This window comes from Mya arenaria, chromosome 10 (genome assembly GCF_026914265.1).
Source record: "Mya arenaria isolate MELC-2E11 chromosome 10, ASM2691426v1".
Classification (NCBI taxonomy): Eukaryota; Metazoa; Mollusca; class Bivalvia; order Myida; family Myidae; genus Mya; species Mya arenaria.
Window position 1 is genome coordinate 33,728,180 of NC_069131.1, and position 20,973 is coordinate 33,749,152.

At 32.6% G+C, this 20,973-nt stretch overlaps 1 protein-coding gene across 2 annotated transcripts; it reads right to left on the reverse strand.

Annotated features, from left to right (window-relative positions):
* Positions 1 to 542: 542 nt before the first annotated feature.
* On the reverse strand, positions 543 to 19,626 carry LOC128205788 (receptor-type tyrosine-protein phosphatase mu-like). 2 transcript variants are annotated; one of them, XM_052907748.1, is made up of 21 exons: positions 19,431 to 19,626; positions 13,251 to 14,678; positions 12,729 to 12,837; positions 12,515 to 12,600; positions 12,122 to 12,268; positions 11,520 to 11,683; positions 11,263 to 11,350; positions 11,000 to 11,064; positions 10,147 to 10,183; positions 9,903 to 10,006; positions 9,415 to 9,540; positions 8,112 to 8,269; positions 6,808 to 6,943; positions 6,243 to 6,374; positions 5,290 to 5,392; positions 4,141 to 4,217; positions 3,388 to 3,507; positions 2,979 to 3,107; positions 2,600 to 2,757; positions 2,320 to 2,455; positions 543 to 1,774 (listed from the first exon to the last, which is right to left on the reverse strand). In XM_052907748.1, the coding sequence occupies exons 1-21, from the start codon at positions 19,489 to 19,491 to the stop codon at positions 1,676 to 1,678; spliced, it is 3,663 nt and encodes a 1,220-aa protein (XP_052763708.1). In that variant the 5' UTR covers positions 19,492 to 19,626; the 3' UTR covers positions 543 to 1,675. The 2 variants fall into 2 exon arrangements, with proteins under 2 accessions (XP_052763708.1, XP_052763707.1); XM_052907747.1 differs by having other exon boundaries at positions 12,729 to 12,849.
* Positions 19,627 to 20,973: the final 1,347 nt, after the last annotated feature.

Genomic DNA, 20,973 nt, shown 5'->3' on the forward strand with positions numbered 1-20,973 from the left:
CGTATTGTGTCGCATTTATAGACGGGGGAAAAAACTAAATGTCGCCTTAATGTATTAAAAATAATGTTAAGAAAACCTTAATTTGCACAGCTTTATAGCAAAACTCGACATCAAAATCAGTATAGAAATAAGTAGTAGTTACGGCACCCACAAACAGAGTTAATAAGATTGCACAGGAGTGTTTTCAAACAGGTGTGTGCCTTCAATTATGAGGGCTTCGGTTTTGTACTATGTAATAATTAACGTGTTGTATAACTTAATGATAAATCGACATAATAATATATATTAGCAGTGGACCGACAAACATGCTTATTCGTCTATTTTTTAGGAATACATTTATTTATAACATGATCACATATGATATAGTTATAATGGTGTATACAGCTTTATCTATTTAAAATCAGGCAATGTATTGTATCAAGAACATACTTATTCACTTCCCGTTTTTTTATGTTTGTCTTTACTTGCTTCAAGCTAATCTTTGAACCTCAGGAAGTGTGTTATTACGTCATAGACAAATGATCTTGATCCAACAAGTCACATAGAAGAATATATTTTATTCGTTATAAAAATATATACAACATATATTTTTGAATAAGGTCAATTTGGAGCATTATAAAAACATTTCAATACATATAATGCTTTAATACAATGTAAAAAAAGCAAACGTAAATAAAGTAAACAGACAATACTCCTGTTTTCAGATTCATCCTTACACTTTAATATTCATGTCATATAAGTTTGAGTGAGACATGATGTTTTTGTACCATTGGACATGTTGACCATTCCACGTTTTGCCTTTTGATAAATGATAACACTTTTATTCATATATCAACTGTTTTATAGTATACATATTATTTGAAGCCAATGCAAGTTGGTAGAAAACATAGAATACTATCAGAAAACTATTTTTAAATAAAAATATAACTTCTATAAAAATATATATATATGCAGTTATGCAAATGCTTAAATATTTAATAAAATATAATGTTACGTGCAAATCTTCTCGTACAAAACATTTTGTCAATAAAAACCTTATCAACGCCAAAAACATTTAAAATACTTAATGGCTCGTTTAAATACAACATTTTTTTTATAAAAATGAAATAAAAAATGTTTAATTGTATGACGTCTTTGTAAACGTTTCTCATTCATTGTGTATTCAAAGTACCTTCTACATCCGGCATAATGCAACACATATGTAATGACAATGATAATGTACAATGCGTTCATTAATCATTAAAGCAGCACTAACTGCGTTCTTACATCAACTTAACGACTGAAAGTATACCCCACGCGCACATTGAATGTCGCTGAATCTTATCAAATGTTACCTATTGCGCGATAAGTTTGCATTTATGCCTCTCCTATGGGATCTCGTTTCGATCAAATACAATACACTACAGTATGACTCAAATAATGAGTGCAGTAAGTATGCAAATATTTACAATGACAGTCAAAAAACAATGTTTAGATATACATATAAACACTAGCGTTTTGTAAATTATGTGATTACGGTGATGCAGAACTGCAATCATTTTACGTTTACATAAGTCAACATAGCAAATTATACGTAATGAAGCTGAAGATTACATATCTATCCATGATGTTAATATTCATGTGTTCTTGAAAAGGGTAACACATCGACGTCTTGTATCACAATGGTCAGTCGTGTTTACTTCCTCTTGATATTCGCACTTGTGTTGTAGTACACAGCGTCATCTGTTGTATTCAAGGATTGGAGAACACACTCGTAGCAAAAGAAAAACTGTTCCTGAAAAATAAAACCTGTATGCAAAAACAATGATCATTATGGATAAACAGTTTTAAAAATATAAAAAAGACGAAAACTTCCAATTTAAATATGCGAATCGATAACATAAACAACGTCATAAATAGGATACAATCTAGGCGAAACAATAGCAACGTTACTTATTTCATTATGCAATCTGAATGCCAACTTGGCAATTACACTACCAAATATGTCGACCTTGAAAACAAATGAACAAATATTAAGAAGTTTAACAAACAAACATATGATGGACTCAAAACGTCTACCGATACAAACTATTAAAATTTATTCGTGTGCAATAAATATAAATATCATTCATGGACATTCGTATTAAAGAAGCAGTTGTTATTCAATGTGTTTCTCGTTCAGTGTATGTTAGGTTTTGAACTTGGCGCCTCTCTACAGGCTTATCGTTAAAATAACTACTGGTTAGTCATCGTGGTTTCCATTGTGCCATTGTGATGCAAAAATAATACCAAGTATAAATTATATAAAATGATTTGGTTGAGAAAGTATTTTATATTTACCTTATTTGGAATGGAAAGTGGTCGTCTTGCTCTGACTTTCCTTACCGCATTGACCACACTGACTTCCTTATCTTCACTCAGTGTTTCAAGTAATGTCGAGACAACACATAAAAGTCCGCTCTTTCCAGCGCCGTTCCTGTCACAATGATATTATGTCAGGTAAAGATTGGTATCTACGACCGTATTAATTAGTTATTTTCTTGTGATATCAAAGGTATTTTTAATATTAACACTAAGACAAAATCTGAAGGCGACTTTGCTAATAAAAGGGTGTACGTACATACAATGCACCAATATCGGTCCGTTCAAGTGAGATGATTTGGATGCGTCTTCAACCTCTTTGATGAAGGCAACAAAATGTTCTGCCGACTTTGGAGTATCGTCATTTCTATCCCAGTCCAAATATTCATAGTGTGGTATTCTTATCTCTGGCTTGGCCTAAAATCCAACGAAAATACTAATGTTGTTGTTGTTGTTGTTGTTGTTGTTGTCGTCTTAAGTGCTTTTGTTATTGCTGTTGTTTTGGTTTATTTCATACTAGAAATCACATATTTATTTCCACATGAACAATAATAAACTTTTAAAATTTCAACTTTAAATAAAAGAGAAATTAGCATTTGCTGTGTTTTCAAAAATAATCATACAGCCCTAAATCGAACCTTTTCGTCGGGTTCAAAATGCAGCTTTCTTTTAACAAAGTGTCTTGAACTTTGATCTCTGGCAGAACGTATGGAAATCACACCTTTCTTCATTGATAGGTTGTCACCAGGAGCATATAAGCCAATCCCCTGCATTAAACAATAAAAGTAACAGGAAACCCGTTTCTTCATCTGAATAATATACAGAGGATTTTACATAACTGGCAACTCGATACCGCATTTATTATGTTTTAGGCTTTATCGAAATGAACAAGTATTGAAATAATAATAAGTGCTTCTACATAGACATAGCTAAATAATGAAGAGTATAACTTAACACAAGCTATATATCGCTTTATACGTGTAATATTGTACTTTCATAATTGCTACATTATTTGTTGTATGAACAAGATAATAACAAAAACAACACCTGTGCCTCCATACTAACAATACAGGAACAGTTTTCTTGAACAGCAAGTGCAACAAAATCGAAAACTGTGTCAGCCAGAGGTGTTTGTGCAACCAAAAAGCGGTCTTTTGTTTTGAAACTCTGAAAAGTGATTTAAAGTGACAGAAATGTATTAATAGTAATAAGGGAGTTTTGTCGCTCTCGTTTAGCGTATGTTAGGCATTAACGTTAGGCCTTTATAAAGAGTATTATAAGATTTTTTGTCTTTACGTTCTCCCTGTAGTGTACATTGTATCTGTATTGTAAAAATGAATAGTCCATTTACTGAATGTAATGGAAATTTCGTTTCAGCAAGTCAACAAATTGTATGCAGACTATCCAAATACTTATAGAGCTATCATTTCAATTCAAATACTTTTAGAGCTATCATTTGAACATGCGTACGGCAAACTATCGTAAGATCAACAACTTCAATAAAAGCGTTTGTCAGTGTTACTATTTCAGTTAGATACTGTATTTCCGTGATAAAGCATACAGACTCATATCACTAATCATATTCTTAATATTTAAAGTTATTTTATGTGTTTTTTATGTTTCTTATATGTTACAAAATTTGTTTGAATTGCAAATTTGTTTTTGTTAATATTGTTTGATTTTGCAAGTTACAATTTCAATTTCATGTGTGATAGCCATTAATTAACTGAAATTCCTACGTACGTCTGTTGTTAAGATTGAGGCAGAATTTATGATTAAATATTCATCCTACATACTTACGTTGATGTATATCGCATTGATGTAATCAGATTCGCCTGGTTTTAAAAACAGATAAAGTCGTGGTCTGTTGGAATCACCTAAAATACACAACACTAAGAATAAAGATCATGTGAACAAAAACCACTTCAAAGGACGGGATTTTCAAGTTGACAGAAGAAGGCGCTTGGCAACAGCAGACACCTCCGACACGGAAACAGGTGGCAAATCAAAATCAAAGGAAATATTTTACCAACGGTCATGAAGACGGGTACCGGCCCTTTGAAAATATGGCAAACGTAATAAAATATTAGCACAGTTAAATGCATGTGGCTGGACTAACGATAACCGAGTTTTGCGAAAATACGGGATGAGGATATGGTTTCTATTTGTGAGACACAATTTGGAGAATTTGGCGCTAATTGAAGAAAAATAATATACATGGCTAGGATATAATAAATTGGAAATGGGGTTACAAAACCGTCTGGCGCGATATGGCTACTTGGTAAAGATTGTGTTTATGTGTAATACAATTCGAGAATGAAATTTATTTTGTACTGAAATGTCCATTAGATGTTAATAATTAAATTCTCAATAACCCTAAAACCAAATCAAATTAACTCAGGCATTTAATGCCAATGTACCCTAAAGCAAATGCTCATTCATTGTAGCTGCATTTTTAGGGTACAAAATAGCATTACAATACATATGTTTAATCAGATTATGGATTCTAAATCATTTTGCCTATACAAATCGAACATAAAATATATAGAAAATGAATTATATGATATAGTTTTTGTTTTTGAATTCCAGTATGTTCAACTACTTTTACACAATCAGCCAGTGTTTAAGTGTTTAAACTTGGTGATTTTTCCTTTGGTCCGGGTGTTATTATTGTTATCTAGTGAGTCCATTTATATGTATTTGTATGATCATGTCTGTATAAAGCACATTTAACGTTACTTACTTACTTAATTTTAATCTTTTAAAATTATTGCCTCAAAATCTCTTAATACCTGAAGAGAAACTAACCTGTCATATTTTGTTATTTAGTGTATGCATATATGTTTATAACATGTTTATTCGTCTAAATAGGCGATTTTGAGATTAATGCCATTTATATATCTAAACCATTTAACGAATGCTGCACTTTTGCAATAAAAATAGTGGTACCTGGTATGTCTGCGTATTTTCTGTTCTTTTTTGTCAGAAGCCGATTTCTTTCCATAGCCTGCAGTTCCTGTTCTGACTTTCGCTCTTGATTCAACTGCATTTTCTAACGAATAATCAGAACACAACATTATATATGCATAATATTAATGTAAATTTTGATACGAAGTAGTTACATTAAACATTAAAACACCGTTTATCCGAATTTATCTTTGTTTCTTAATTTTTATTGGTCCCGATTTTTATCTTATTTTTTATTAAAAATTTGATCAATTAACCGAATTTTTCGCTCTTTTAAAGTCAAAACTACTGTCCTAAGTTTATATCAATTATCTTTCGTAAATTGAAATCTTGAATGGAGCCTGTCAGTCATCTCATAGTTTCACAAGATACTGGGATAGCATGTGTGCTTCGGCCTGCGGTGATAATGTAGCATAGTAAGGTAATACTAAAGAAAGGCATTGAGCACTGGTATGTAACATACGTCGATGTCAGATAATGAGCGACTTATCTTGGATGAGTGATATTTGTTTATAATCGTTGGTTTACACGGTCTTAATATGATTTAAAATATTTATCTTACCGAATGCAATCGCCACATTACTCTCTCGACTATCTGTCGAACTATCCGGCGATAAGTTCATAATGTCTTTTAATAAAAAGTTAAAAAAAAAAAGTTTGGCGTTCTTTTACAATAATTCAACATAACTGTATACTGAAAACAAACATTCATAAAAAATGTTGATAATGTGTAGCCGACATTGCAATATTAACCACGACATATTTTACGTCACCAATGATTTACGAACGCTGTCATTGTCGGAAAAGTGATAATCCGGATTATCGTTAGACGGATATCGTTTATTTAGGTCCCGACGACTTTGGATTAACGGTGTTTACATTAATTTTAAACATTAATTCACTATAACCTTTGATACCTTAAGTAACACTCCTACCTCAAACTGCTTCTGTATCTCCTGTTTGCTGGACATCATATTCATATATTCATGGAAGTGTTCTCTTTTTATCAACGAGCAATCAAGTGACAATGAATGGACCAAAGCTTCGTGTAGAAACTTGTATTGACTCTGAAAGTAGAAATCATAGTTATTAGATAAAGAGTGGTTTTAGTGTATGGTTTAGTTACTTTCGGGCGTACTGCTGGAATACTTTATAGTATGCATTAATGCCACACTTCCTTGAACTGCATTTAGCATAAAAATAAGATGTAAACATTTAATCAAATTGGTAATGATTGAAAGAAACAATTAACTAGCAAGGAATAAAATATAAAAGAAAGTATTCAATCTTTCTTTTGTCCTATAAATGCATAAATTTCATTTATATGGACACAATCGCACTTTTTACCTTCTCATTATAAAATAGTACTTTAGAATTTATTCCGTGAAACCAATGAATATCGAACGCTGCCCTACTGCGCTTATCTATTAACGGACCACGCCTTTTTGCGCCTATTCATTTAATAATCTTATACAACATATACATTAGCAAACATCTAACTAAAGTCTGAATCATGCTGGGTCTGTTCTGTCTCATGTTGAAAACACATCCCGGGATATCTATTGCTCCTTCTGTTTCACCCTCTTTGGTCAGAATGTCCAGAGCTATGTAGGTTCCTGTTCTTCCTACGCCGGCACTGAAGACATATAAAGCTCAATGACTTTCTATTGTGTCTGCCAAGAAGAGAGCATAAAACATGCATTCTTTTACTCAATTATATTAAGTTTGATTTGCAAATACCATAATTTTCAATATGTTTAATTTAATACTTTTTTTGACACTCTACGATAGTGTACCTGTTAATCTTAGAATGTATCTGTATCACTTTTTTCTGGCGTCATCATACTCAATACACTCAGACTCTCAGACTAATATGATGTGATAAGTAAATTATTTGCATGAGGGAAAGCAATTTAATTCACAGACATGATAATGCTTTTTATACTTTTGTATGACAAACTATGCTAAGGTAAGGCCGGTGACTTTTATAAATACACGGAATGCAAATGTACGACTTTGATTGCGGTTTTATATCAAATAGTTTGAGGATACGTTTTAACTACATACGTTTAAGACGTTATCAATCTTAGTTCATAAATGCACTTGTCATTTCGTAGTGTAGTGCAGTAGTGGTTGCATCGATCCCCGGAAATGTTTGATGTCAGATCAAGGTTGCTGGGACAGTCCTCGTTATAAGAATATGTCTTATAGTATGTCTGCTGATTTATTTTGCTAATAGCGAAATGTCATACCGTTTAGTAGTCTCTATACCGATACGATGAGAAAATACTAACTTTTAACTTTCACATCACGTATTTATATATATATATATATATATATATATATATATATATATATATATATATATATATATATATATATATATATATATATATTGCGTATGGAATAGTTTTAGGAGATTACGTTATCGAACGATCCGGTTATTAATAACAGAAAAAAACGGTCCAATTAAAAGTGTAATGATAGCCAAATCATTGCGGCGTATTTGAAACCTAGCACCAAACATTTTTCTTGTTTATTTTAGTATACATCAAATTCAAATACACATTTCCAAGCGAATGCTATCTGATTGTTATTTTATTGTCTTTTACAAAAACCTTTTGTTTTTTAAACTAAATGCACTGCAAAATCAATCAAGAATCTCATATGAATCGCTTCTCATATTGTGTTTTATTTCGATCCAAAATGCTTTAAATTGATTTCCAAACATGCATTTATTTCATCAATCGTTGAAGCTAAAGGATGAACGGTGAAATAAGATAAACCACATCTTGACACCCTACCTGCAATGCACTATCACTGGTCCATTAAACGTACTCGGCAAGGCGTTCACTTTCTGTCTAAACTCTATAATTGATGTGACGTCATCAGGAATGTCCTTGTCTGGCCACGCTGTGAACTGAAGGTGGTGCAGATTTCTTTCTTCGAAATTGTGTTTACCCTGATTTGAAATGAAACATAAATATAAACAATGCACACTGAAATTCGTTTATCATGTAACTTTTCTTAAAAGAAGACAAGTTTGTCTTTGTTGAACACATAGTAGGTCGAGGAAAGAATGCAACTAAATACATAATACAATTGTACATAATTCGAGTTCCTTTTCATACGATTAATGATACGAAAGCGCAATGTAAAAGTATTATATTTAAGATAAAAAATCTCTACAAATGTAAATTATATTAAAATGGATATGGCATTTAATGATTGTTTTTGTTGTTGTTGTTTTTGTTTTTTTTTGCATTTCGTACTTTGCTTATTACTGACTATCATGTTTGCACTACTGTTTTATTTAAGTTTGTTTTCTTAACTAATAAGATAATAAAAAAAGCCAATGTGGCAAAGAAATCGGTTAAAACGCAGTTTTGTGCTTGAAATATATTGAAGTATTTACAAAGAAATATCAACCTTTAAGGAAGTCATTAAAGCGCTTGTTTGATCCCGTAATACCTTAAGGGCACATACTTAATTCGAGATCTGATGGAAACTTATTTTCAAGTGGATGAATATGAAGTCAATTGAAATAATTAGATGTTTTAGCCTACCTTCCTGAAATCACACTTATTCAAAGCAGTGTTTCCTCCATATTTCATTGGAGAAACTTCCACGTACAATAAGTGATGACATCTTAACTTTAGAAACTATTTATTAAATCTATTTTATCTGAGCTTCTTCTGCCTAAGTTTCTTTAATAGTAAGATGTATAGTGGAGGCTTTGCACGCTGGAAGCCACATGTTGAAACCTAGACCGCCTCCTCCTAAAGACAATAAATATGATATATATCCTTTACCTGACGCTGAGCTTTTGGGGGGAGTACTTGAAAACTTTGAGTACTCAGTACTGATAACTGATTTACAGGTGAAGGATGGAGTGTCATGAAATGGGTAAGTTGTGCGAATCCGACGATGCGCTATAGTACTCCAAGTCACTAATTGTGTAGTCATTTGTATCACGTATAGGTTATGGTAATATTAATCAGAATTTGATTATTTGATTATTAATAAGCGTAGCTGCACAAACTCCATCAACCTATGTTTACGTTTATACTCAAACTACTGGCGGTGTCCAAGTAAATTAAACTTTACCTTGGATAACGTTAACTGTCTCCAAATGAAATCTGCGTACAGTCGTTCAACCTTGCACACAACTTCTATATCGCCATATAGTTTTCTCTGACCATGATCTGGCCAATATTGCTCACATTTGGTTTTCTGCAAAGAAAAAAACATTAACTGATTATTAACTATATTGACATAACGTTGCACTTCAGAATTATAATTATACGTTATGTCAACGACACTCTAATGCCAGAGAGGTAAAAGTGAAAGTATATGATTTTTCAAAATCATTCCCCTCTTTTTCAATATTCTCAATCCCAATAGAACATGATATTCCTACTCAATAATGTTGATGGTATTCATAATAAAATACCATATGTCAAATTATACTGTTGTTGCTTTAATCCTCGTTGTAGTTATAACTATATATGTATCATTTTCACTTGTTGTCCATTCATCACGAAGCAACAACACTCATAGAAGGTCATACACTTGTCAATTGAAAACCGCCTTACCTCACCCTCTACGAAATGTGTCACCATGACAATCTTCTCCACTTTCTGTTGCCAGGCCATTCGCCAGAATTGGCCGAAATCGCCCAGCTGCTTAGCCATTGGACCTTAATAGTTCATACTATTTACCATATACGTTAACATTATTATATAATTAGCATTATTTTAAAAGTTTATTTGTTTAAAGTTTGTTTTAAAGGAGCTAATATTATTATAAAACAAACGCTAAATACATGCATCATATTACCTAAAGCAGCTATGTATGCATTTCGTTTCCTGAAACCCTGAAAAAAAGAATTTGTGTTAATTATGCCTACGGTAATTCGATTTAATGTATTTTCAATTTGTATTCACAAATGCCAAGAGTTCAAATATTACGTTTGTAATCAGAAACAGCGATGGCTTAAAACATTACGTTTATACGAATGGACTTTTAAATTATGCAGCTGTAAATGCAATCCAATATCATGTCAACAAGAAGAGCAGACACAATTGCAATACAACTACTTCTTCTATATCTGTATTACTACAACTACTACTACTACTACTACTACTACTACTACTACTACTACTACTACTACTACGACTACGACTACGACTACGACTACGACTACTACTACTACTACTACTACTACTACTACTACTACTACTACTACTACTGCTACTGCTACTACTACTACTACTTCTACTGCTACTGCTACTACTACTACTACTACTACTACTACTACTACTACTACTACTACTACTACTACTACTACTACTACTACTACTACTACTACAACTACTACTACTACTACTACTACTACTACTACTACTACTACTACTACTACTACTACTACTACTACTACTACTACTACAACTGCAACTACTACTACTACTTCTACTACTATTGCTACTACTACTACTACTACTACTACTACTACTACTACTACTGCTGCTGCTGCTGCTGCTGCTGCTGCTGCTGCTGCTGCTGCTGCTGCTACTACTTCTACTACTACTACTACTACTACTACTAATAATAATAATAATAATAATAATAATAATAATAATAATAATAATAATAATTATTATTATTATTTTAAAAATAATAATGGACTTACGTCTATGTAACTTGCATTGATATAGTCTGTATCTCCTCCACGTACTATCACACGCGAATCATCATCTTAAATTGACATTGATAATACAATTAAGCACTAGAGGCCATTGTTATCGTGTTCAATAACGAAAAAATGTTATGAACGCCTGAAACATACAGAAAGTATTCGGAAACAAACTAACAGTGTAACACTTCTACAACCGTACGCATCTAAGAAAACAAACACAAGTCTCCTGATTCAGAAAAAAGGGAAGTGGTTCTTACAAGGATATATTCCATTGTATCTGTTTCTGTTCATGTTTAGCTTCGTTTGTGAAACTTCATAAGGTTTCACAAGACCGTGTGGTACTTTCTGTAAATTGAAAAAAACACACAAAAACAATATATAAATTTAAACAATTAATATATTCAAAATTGAATACGTAAATGTTTACATGAATGTGTACCTACAACTAAACTGACTGTGTTTCCTGTATAACGACTAAGAATCGTGAATTATACATCAAGGCAGTGTACGGTACCTGAAACTCTTCTTCGAGATCCTTTACCGATTTGTTTTGTACATATTTAGGTAAATCGGCCACAGTCAGTTCGAATTTGCTGATTTCTCTTGCGTTGTTGTAATTAACACCCCCATCTTTCTCAATCATGTTTGTGAATTCCCGTGCACAAAAATCTTCGTTATCTGAAAATCGTAAATTCAAGTAGAAATTGTTATTGTCAAATTACATAGAGGATAATTGTTCGGTTCAGTGTAAGATCGTAATGTATTCCAACGCGCACCAATTCTTACATTACGAGCAACAAAATTGAAACAAATATTTTTGCTTTTTATTATAAGCTTAAAAAAGGAATTAAAAAGATGATAATTAAACGGATTTAGAATAACGCGACAATTTGTATGCGCACGTAACGTCATTTCAAATATTACGTCGTTGAAATTGTGTCCCAGCCCTGAACGCGCTGACGTTTGATATGGAATCGAGAGTGGGTTTAAATTTCAAAACAGTGAAAAAATATCAAATTGATAGTTTTACTATTTGAAACCGGTTTATCTGATAAATCTTTATAAACCACCGGAAAGCATTTAATAAAAAATGATGTTACAATTACGATAACTAACCAATTTCAAGATTGTCCTCCGTTAAAATAGGCATGTTTTCCTTCACAGAGCTCTGCGGTGGTGAACTCTGGTAATTGGTGTTTTCTATGATAGTGACAGAGTGAAGATTGTCGGTATCTTCATTGGTATAATCTGCTTGGGAAGTTCCTATAGACACGTAAAAGCTTAATAATATTAACAAGACCTTCCTTTTAAGGTAATCAACATCTAGTGGTCCTTTCAGTTAGACATTTTACTAAGCGCACAACAAAGTACATGTACATGCTTTTTCACCCGTGTATGTAATGTTTAGGAACATTAACATTTAATAACATATTTCATACACATCCGTCAGAATATTGCTATGAATATACAAAATACATCATCAACATGCTACACATAACGCGTACGTACTTCCTTTGTTCACCGTTGCGTACAATGCGGATAAGTTCTCAGGTTCTGTTTCAGGTGTTTGTCTTTTATTTCTCAAATTGACTTTCCTGAACATTCAAGAGATTCTATTTCAGTTTCAAGTTTACAATCATTAATAATAAAATAAACAGTTTGATTATTTAAAATGCATGTAATTTACTTCACTTAAACCATACGTATATAGTTAGTTCATTACCTTCTTCGAAGCAAAATCAGTCCAACCACCAGAATGGCAGCAAGAGCTGCAGCTCCTCCGCCAACTCCCCCAACAAAGACTGCTATTGAAGATGTTTGTGTTTCTGCCTCTGTTTTAATAACTTCGGACATTCCAAAAAGTATGATAAAAAATAAACCATGCATATAATATGTTGAAAAACACTTAGTTTTGTACTTAAAATGTTTTACTAACCAGAAATCTTATTACTGCATATAAATATATTCTAAAGTCAATTATAGTAAAGTTGCAAATAAAACCTTTTGGACCACTTTATTCAATTCAACAATATCAATATCATTGTGTCATCTACATTGTAAGATGTACAATTGTCCGTCATTGATTATGTACTATTGCTAAGGTTTGGAGAAGAACTGTTTAAGATATATTTATCTTTCGTTCTAATACTTTTCTAGATTGTACATGTATTTTCTGTTTGTATTTATGTTTTGTTTAAATACGCTGATGAATAAAATATGTTTAAATTAAATAAGACCTTTTTACCTTGTGGACAAACTCTTCCCTTGTATCCAGTTTGGCAGCCGTATAAACACATTCCAGTTTTTTCAGAACAAATGGTTCCGTTGTCCTTCGGTGAACAGGAGCCATCACACTTGTTTTCACATTGCTTTCCAAACGCATTTTGAATGCATCCATTCATACAATTCCCATTATTGTCACACTTGGAGTTCTTACAGGTGCTGCTGCATTCGCTTCTACAGTTAGGTCCAAATTTTAAAGTGTTCTTGCACCGTGTACACAATCCATCTGCTTGACTGCAAGATAAGCATTCTGAATCACACTTTCTGTCACACGTTGGGTTCCAGTATCCGTTAATGCATCCTTGAAGACATACTCCAGAAGATGAATCGCACTCTTTATTGAAACAATATGCATTGCAAAGTTCACACTTTCCATTAATTTGAGGATAGTATCCTTGTTTGCAAACTTTGCAATTAACAGTATCCAAAGCCTTAGAGCAGGAAACACAATTATCTACCCTACATAAGCAGCAGACATCACTATTTGCATAAAAAGAAATATTTGAGCATAAGTCGCAATCAAACTGATTGACGCACATGTCCCTCTTACATTCAGTGCACGGATGACCCCAATATCCATGTTCACAAGATAAACATCTGCCGTTCCATTTATCGCATGCTAAACAGTGATGACCACAGGGTTTTTCACATGTGTTTCCCCAATATCCTGAAGAACAGGACAAACAATTACCATCCGATTTACTACACGATGCACAGTTTTGCGCACAGTTTTCATTACATGTACTTCCCCAGTATCCGTCATGACACGATGTACACCCACTTGAGCCACACTCTGCACAATGATAACCACAAGTGGTGCATTTGCGATAATAAAGGTAGTATCCAGAAACACAGGACAGACAACCACCCGATTTTTTACAAGATGCACAGTTTTGGGCACAGTTTTTATCACATGTTCTTCCCCAGTATCCGCCATGACACGATATACAACCTCCTGAGCCACATACTGCACAGTGTGCACCACAAGCGGCACATTTGCGATTATAAACGTAGTATCCAAAAGCACAGGACAGACAATTACCATAGTATTTATTACACGAAACACAGTTGTGCGTACATTTTGCACCACAAGTGTTTCCCCAGTAGCCGTCATAACACGAGTTGCAACCGTATGAAGAGCATGATTGGCATTGTGGTCCACAGTCATAACAGTTATGGTTTTCCAAATAGTATCCGGGTATACATTTTAAACAGTTATTACCATAATGTTGATCACAACTAAGGCAATTCTGAGAAGTACATTTGTAGTTACAAATTTCTCCATAATACCCGTCTATGCATCCGTTATTACAGTAGCCTCTACTAGAACATTTTGGGTGATAGCCGTCTGCACAACACTGACATGTTGAACACTCCTGTGTACAGACAACTGTGAAAAACAACAATTATTAAATTGGAATTCTTGATATTGCTTTTGGGTGCTGTATATCTTTCCAAAATAGCTAGAAATTAAATTAAAAGGTTTGAACTTATCACAAACGCATTGCAAATAGGTCTTTATAAAACAATGATAAATTATGGAAATAATACTTGTAGTTCCTCAGAGAAAAACAGTGTTGTTGAAATAAAATAAAAATATTGATCCAATGTATCAGATAATTTATACATAAACAATGTTACTCTAACTTAAAAACGTTTTTAATTAGGTGTATGTTTTACAAAGCATGTGTTATTATCAGTAGTTATAGTTGGTATTATTTCGTTCATATATGGACCATTACAGGCAACAAACGAGTGACGTGCCTTAGTTTATTACGCACTATACGTCGTATATGTTCACTCAAAATAATCACTAACCTTTAGAAATCGGGATAAAGTCAAATGTGATTATACATAAATGAATTTCGAACAGGTTAATAAATGAATATATAAATTAATTTTTGTCTTTTTTCGTTTTCATCAGGTATGACTGCACAGTCTGATGGTTAGCCATTGTACGTACATAAGGTAAGTTTGGACATACAAAATCAAATAGCTTTATTTGCTGGATAATACGATTAAATTTTACATTACAAATCATAGTTCAATAATATATGCACTTGATATTTTGAGAAACAATCGCATTTTGTGTGGATTTTTGTTCAGACCTGGACCGGGATTCACATACCATATGTGTTTTGAAGAAACAAAATATGTTTGACATCTGTATGTGTTATCTTTTTATTTATATATACAACTAAAGGGCTTATGTTTAAACATTCGGCTACATAACTTGTTTCTGAAGTAGTTCATATAAATAATATTACAAATATAACGTCCAAAATATTATGTATGGTTATATGGTTTTAAACTGTAGTTTAAGAGAGTGTCAAGGTATTTTAAATTGTGTATTACCCTCGTCTATACAGTTATATCAATTCATCATTTTGTTTTATTTACTCACGACAGCATCATTTCAAATGTCTTAAGGACATTTCAATTTTAACTGACAAATAGTATGTTCATTCGGTTAGTTTCGGTTTCCCATAATCCTTTGCGAGCGCACGACTTCCGGTAAAATGTCTACCCTAGATATCGATAATGTATGTGTGTGATGTTGACCAGTGAAAAGGAGAGCATAAGTGGCAAAATAGATTGATAGGTGAGTAAAACATGTTAGGAACATCAGTTTGTATATTTTTCTATAAATTTCAACCGTGTTTTGTAAATGTCAATGAAGTTTTCGACGTTTATACCCAACTTCAGTACACATTTAAGTGGGTGGGGTAAAATAACAAATATAATGGTAAATACTTTCATAGCATTTCTTAAAGGTTCAAATACATATTGATTGTTATGCATAAAATTGTGGTTTGTTGGGTTTGTTATTAAATTAAATGAATAATATTTTGCAATAAGTGTGAAATTGTTAAGATATGCAGCTTTAAAGCAGTCAAGTAAATGAAGCTTAAAGCATAATGTGATTTTGAAGGGCATTTAAATGTTGCCTGCTGTGCTGATATAAACAATAAACAGGTCTTAGAATAACAGCTGATAAATAATGTACTAGTAAATTGTAACTATTTAAATATCTGAATGATTTTAAAGCTGCACTCTCACAGATTAAACATTTTGACAACTGTTTTATTTTTTGTCTTCGAACGAGCCATTTATGCTAACGTGCAATAAAACCAGTGATATAAGGCTGCTGACAAAAAAGATCGGATCACAGATGTTCATATTTAAGTAAAAACAATATTTAAAAACATTTTTCTTTAAGCTGCACTCTCACAGAAATACCATTTTACAACTTTTTTTTTATTTTTGTCTTGGAAATAGCAAGACAACAAATAAAAAAAGTTGTCAAAATGGTAAATCTGTGAGAGTGCAGATTTAACAGCCTCTGTAGAGTCTTTTATATTTTATTTTTCTGGTTCACTTGGATGATGATATAACTATTTTATTTAATTTCAGAGATGTTCATTGTGGCTGTTTGAGTCTGCCAAGTTGATGCTGAACAGGAGTAGGCAGTTAATACCATTGATCTGATAGCAGCTATATCAGTGGTTTTACAAGATATTTTTGTGCAAAACACAAAAGACTGAATTCGGTTCAAGAGCAGAGATAAAATAAATGAAGTGTGTCAATATGAATGAAAACTTTCCTTGACTGCAAGGACTAAAAGATAACAGCCGAACAAGCTAGAGATTTTTCAAAAAGAAGCAAGATGGGGTTTTTTAACCCTTGGCAAATGAACCTTTAAAGGGATTATTTCATACCAAGGACAATTTTTATTGTTATTTAATTATATAATGGTATTATTAAATTGTAAAAAATGCTGTTGTTATCAATATGATTGTCTATGTTCTTTTTATTTCAATGACTGTTTAACTCCCATGGTAAATATTAAAGACATAAAATCGAGTTAACGTTTGTGGGCAATAACTAGCCAACCGGTTCACTTAGTTTGTAGGAATGCTGTGCTAGTATACCGGCAGCCCTTGGTTCGAGCTTTTTCCTATCATTAGTTTTGTTATAGTCAATAAGCCTAGGTGTCGTTAGCGTACTGTAGGCCGAATATTTTCTTGGCCCAAATTCAAACAACCTTGAGATTTAAATTAAACTTGGTACACGTGCAAATTTCCGTAAACAATATGCTCATGTCCAGCAAGATTCTACATAATATTTAAAGACTTGAATGATTAAATACATCTGCTGCTACTGTATTAAAATTTTCATAACTAAGATTGTTCATCATTGTAAATACAGTGCTCAAGTTTAAAGCTGCATTCTCACAGACTGACTGTTTTGACAAAAAAAAAATGTCTGAAAACCAGTGATATTAGATTGCTGATAGAAAATCAGGAAACATTTTTACATATCTTGACCGTTTTGACAAAACAGTATGTAAACCAGTGATGTAAGATAGCTGATAAATCAGTTAATCTGTGAGATTGCAGTTTTAAAGGTGCAGGTCCCTCAAGGTCAGTTAGTAGGAGATCTCATCAAATTCAACGAAGAATCATACATTCAATGATGCAATTCAACTTATTCATTTTCATAAGAATCCGCATATAATGAACACCATGAGCTCTGTTTGTTTTTTGTTGTTTTTTTGTGTGTTTTTTTTTGGGGGGGGGGGGTAGGATTATGACAAATTTATTATTTCTGTAGAAAATGTCTGATACTTACATACAAATTATAGCAAAACAAAAACAAATGGTTGTATAGAATCAAAATATTAATATTTATTTAATTATCTATATAATAAAACATTATAATGCACATTGTAAAACGTAAATGTTAAACGTAAATAAAGTACAAGGACATACAAACATTTAATTATATATATATATTTATATGATTATTAAATCAAAATATCTGTTATGATAATAATAATAATAAACATAAAAAATGTGTTGAATACTTAGCACATAACATATTATATATGTATGAATATCAATAATAACAGTCAAAAAACAGTTCAACCAACAAAAGAGATCCAACAAGTACTAGCATCCAACAAGTACTAGCAATGGGAATACAACCAATATGACCTGACAACCTACAATAGCGGTTCAATCATCACTTCGTTGCAGTCAAATCAGGCTCAACTAGATATTCATCCATTAAATGCAGTCCAACCAACACTTGTGGTCAAACCAACACTTCTTGTCCATCCATTGAAAGTTGTTCAACCAAAACTTGTAAATCAACTGATTATAGCTGTCTGATAAACAATAGCTGTCTATCCAACAGTGATTCAAACAACACTAGTTGTCATCACACATTCTGTCAAACAAGCAGTCCAACCAACGATGATGGTCCAACCAACACTTCCGGTCCAACCATTTATAATTGTTCAGCCAACACGTATGGTCCATCCAATATAGCGATCCAGTAAGCAACAGATGTCCAACCAACAATGGTGTTTCAACAGGCACTAGCTGTCCATCACGTTGCTACCAATCTAGCAGCCCAACCAATTGTAGTGATGTTCTTCATTGAAAGTAATGATCTCAGAAGATATCATCAGCACATTTGAATCATATCTGTAAAGAAAGGAATGGATCATAAAAAGTATATTTTTTATAAAAAAGGTAAGTTACTCACAGACTTATTTATGGATGGGTTTTAAGCCAATTTAATTCCAGGCCTGGGTGTATGCGACTAGCCCGGTGGCCATCATAATATTTAAACATAACTAACTAGTTATAAATCATTCAGAAGACTACACAGGTGACAGGATAACTTTTATATAAATATTCAATTTCATTTACGTACATTCACAACTCGACATATACGAAATCTGCTCTGCAAATTTACTCCACCCACTTAATAAATCTAGAGTGTGATCGTGTACAATGGGTTAAATCTTTGATTTCCTCTACAAATATGAACTATTTATATATATTTTATTCTCACCATATCGAAAGGCGGTACTTTGATTGGATTAACTGCATCTCTGCTGTTGTATTTCTTCAAATTTGCTAGCGTCATCCTTATTAACATTTTACCGGAAGTCATGCGCGCGCAAGGGATTATGGGAAACCGTAAAGTCGCGAATAGGCAATGAAGTGTATTGGGCTATAATACAAATAGTGGCTATACATTATCAAAGATTTGCAATATAAAAGCAATATCTACATGCATTTAAAAATATTGAAATAGATATGAGTTTTATGACAAGAAAAAAACTTACCTCGAACAAGTAAAAACAGAACAGCAAACGTTACCATTTTGCCCGGGATCATCTTTATCATAAGTTTTCAAAACTCCTGATTTAAGGTAAGTTAAATAGTCATAACACTTTCTTTTCATATTAAATCAATTTTCATTCATTTTCATCGTATGAATAAACATTGTTATAACACAAAGCTTGCAGGCCAAGTATGAAATGTAAACATATCACACACGCATCTAGACACGCTATTTAATATACAAACCAGGAAGTTCAGTATACCCATGACTACATATTAACTGAAACAAAGACCTGTTGTATTTTTAAACCATGATTTAAAAATGAATTAATCCAAAATGCTTCGTAAATGCGCGACTGTTGAGTCTCTTTCATTCTAGTATACTACGACATTGAAATTTGGAAACAATGCGAACTTTTCAAACGATTGATAGTTTATGCTGTAAAACTTCAAAAAGATGACTGTAAGTACACGACCTAATGAAACTTGAATTGACTCAACGTTGTTCACAAGAGGCCTTAGTAAATTACTTCTGAAAAATGTCAACGCGACAAACACATATAGGTGTAAGTTAAATTTTCATCCATTTAATGCCTCATGTTGTCAGTAAAACAGCATGCTCTTAGTTAGAGGCTACTCGTCAGTTTTATAGAAAAACAAATCAAATATCGAGCATAAACGTCCAATGGCTTTACCAAAGTCAATCATACAAAGTAATAAATTAAAGTCATTCAAAAACATTCTGTCATATTGTCGTCAAAGAAAATTAAAGGTCACACGAATAATTGATAGATAACAAAATGACCATGTCCTATTCCAAAATATATATTTACATATTCATGCTCATGCCTTTGCCAAAGTAATTGTCAGACTTATTCACACTTAATTGTCGGTTTAATGATGCAGATTTCAACCGCCAAATTTCGATTTCGATATTAATTGGTTTTACCTAGTTGGTTACTTAGAAGCTTGCCCATTCGCTAGCTAGTATTAAGCTATTTCGGGCTCAAGACTTATAAAATAAGTAATACTATTTTGAATAAACACTATCATTAGCAGATGATCAATTGAAAAAATGGCGTTCCAATTCCATGTACATATATGGTCATTTTGAATGTGTTCTCATATCTTGTATAATATCTATGATAAAAGACATCCGGATAACGTTCCATTGAATCTGCTTTCTATATATGTGTTATCAATAAAAAAGCCATGACTACAATAAGTTATTTCAAACCTTATACTCAAGTAGAAATTTAAAAACAAAATCGATGTTTTTGCTCAAAATCGGTGAAACAATTTATGTAGAAAAGTCTCAAAATACTGTCGCTGTATATAGCGGCCATATATTCCAAATATATAATGCTAATGTTGTTGTCTTGATCGTCACTTTAAAAGACGAAGACACCGCCATACCCCTTGAAACCCGTGTTTGGACTGGAATCCAGAAAACCGCTTAATATTGATCTGGAAATCGGAATACTACACATTAATAATAAATATAGAAAAAGTATTTTTCAGTATTTAAAAGTCGTAGTACATCAG

Coding starts and splice junctions, on each gene's coding strand:
- LOC128205788 (XM_052907747.1), bottom strand. CDS start 19,491: ATGATAAAGATGATCCCGGGCAAAATGGTAACGTTTGCTGTTCTGTTT. Junction 14,679..19,430: donor TCTGTTTTTACTTGTTCGAG/GTAAGTTTTTTT, acceptor TGTTTTTCACAG/TTGTCTGTACACAGGAGTGT. Junction 1,775..2,319: donor CACTTTCCATTCCAAATAAG/GTAAATATAAAA, acceptor TTTATTTTTCAG/GAACAGTTTTTCTTTTGCTA.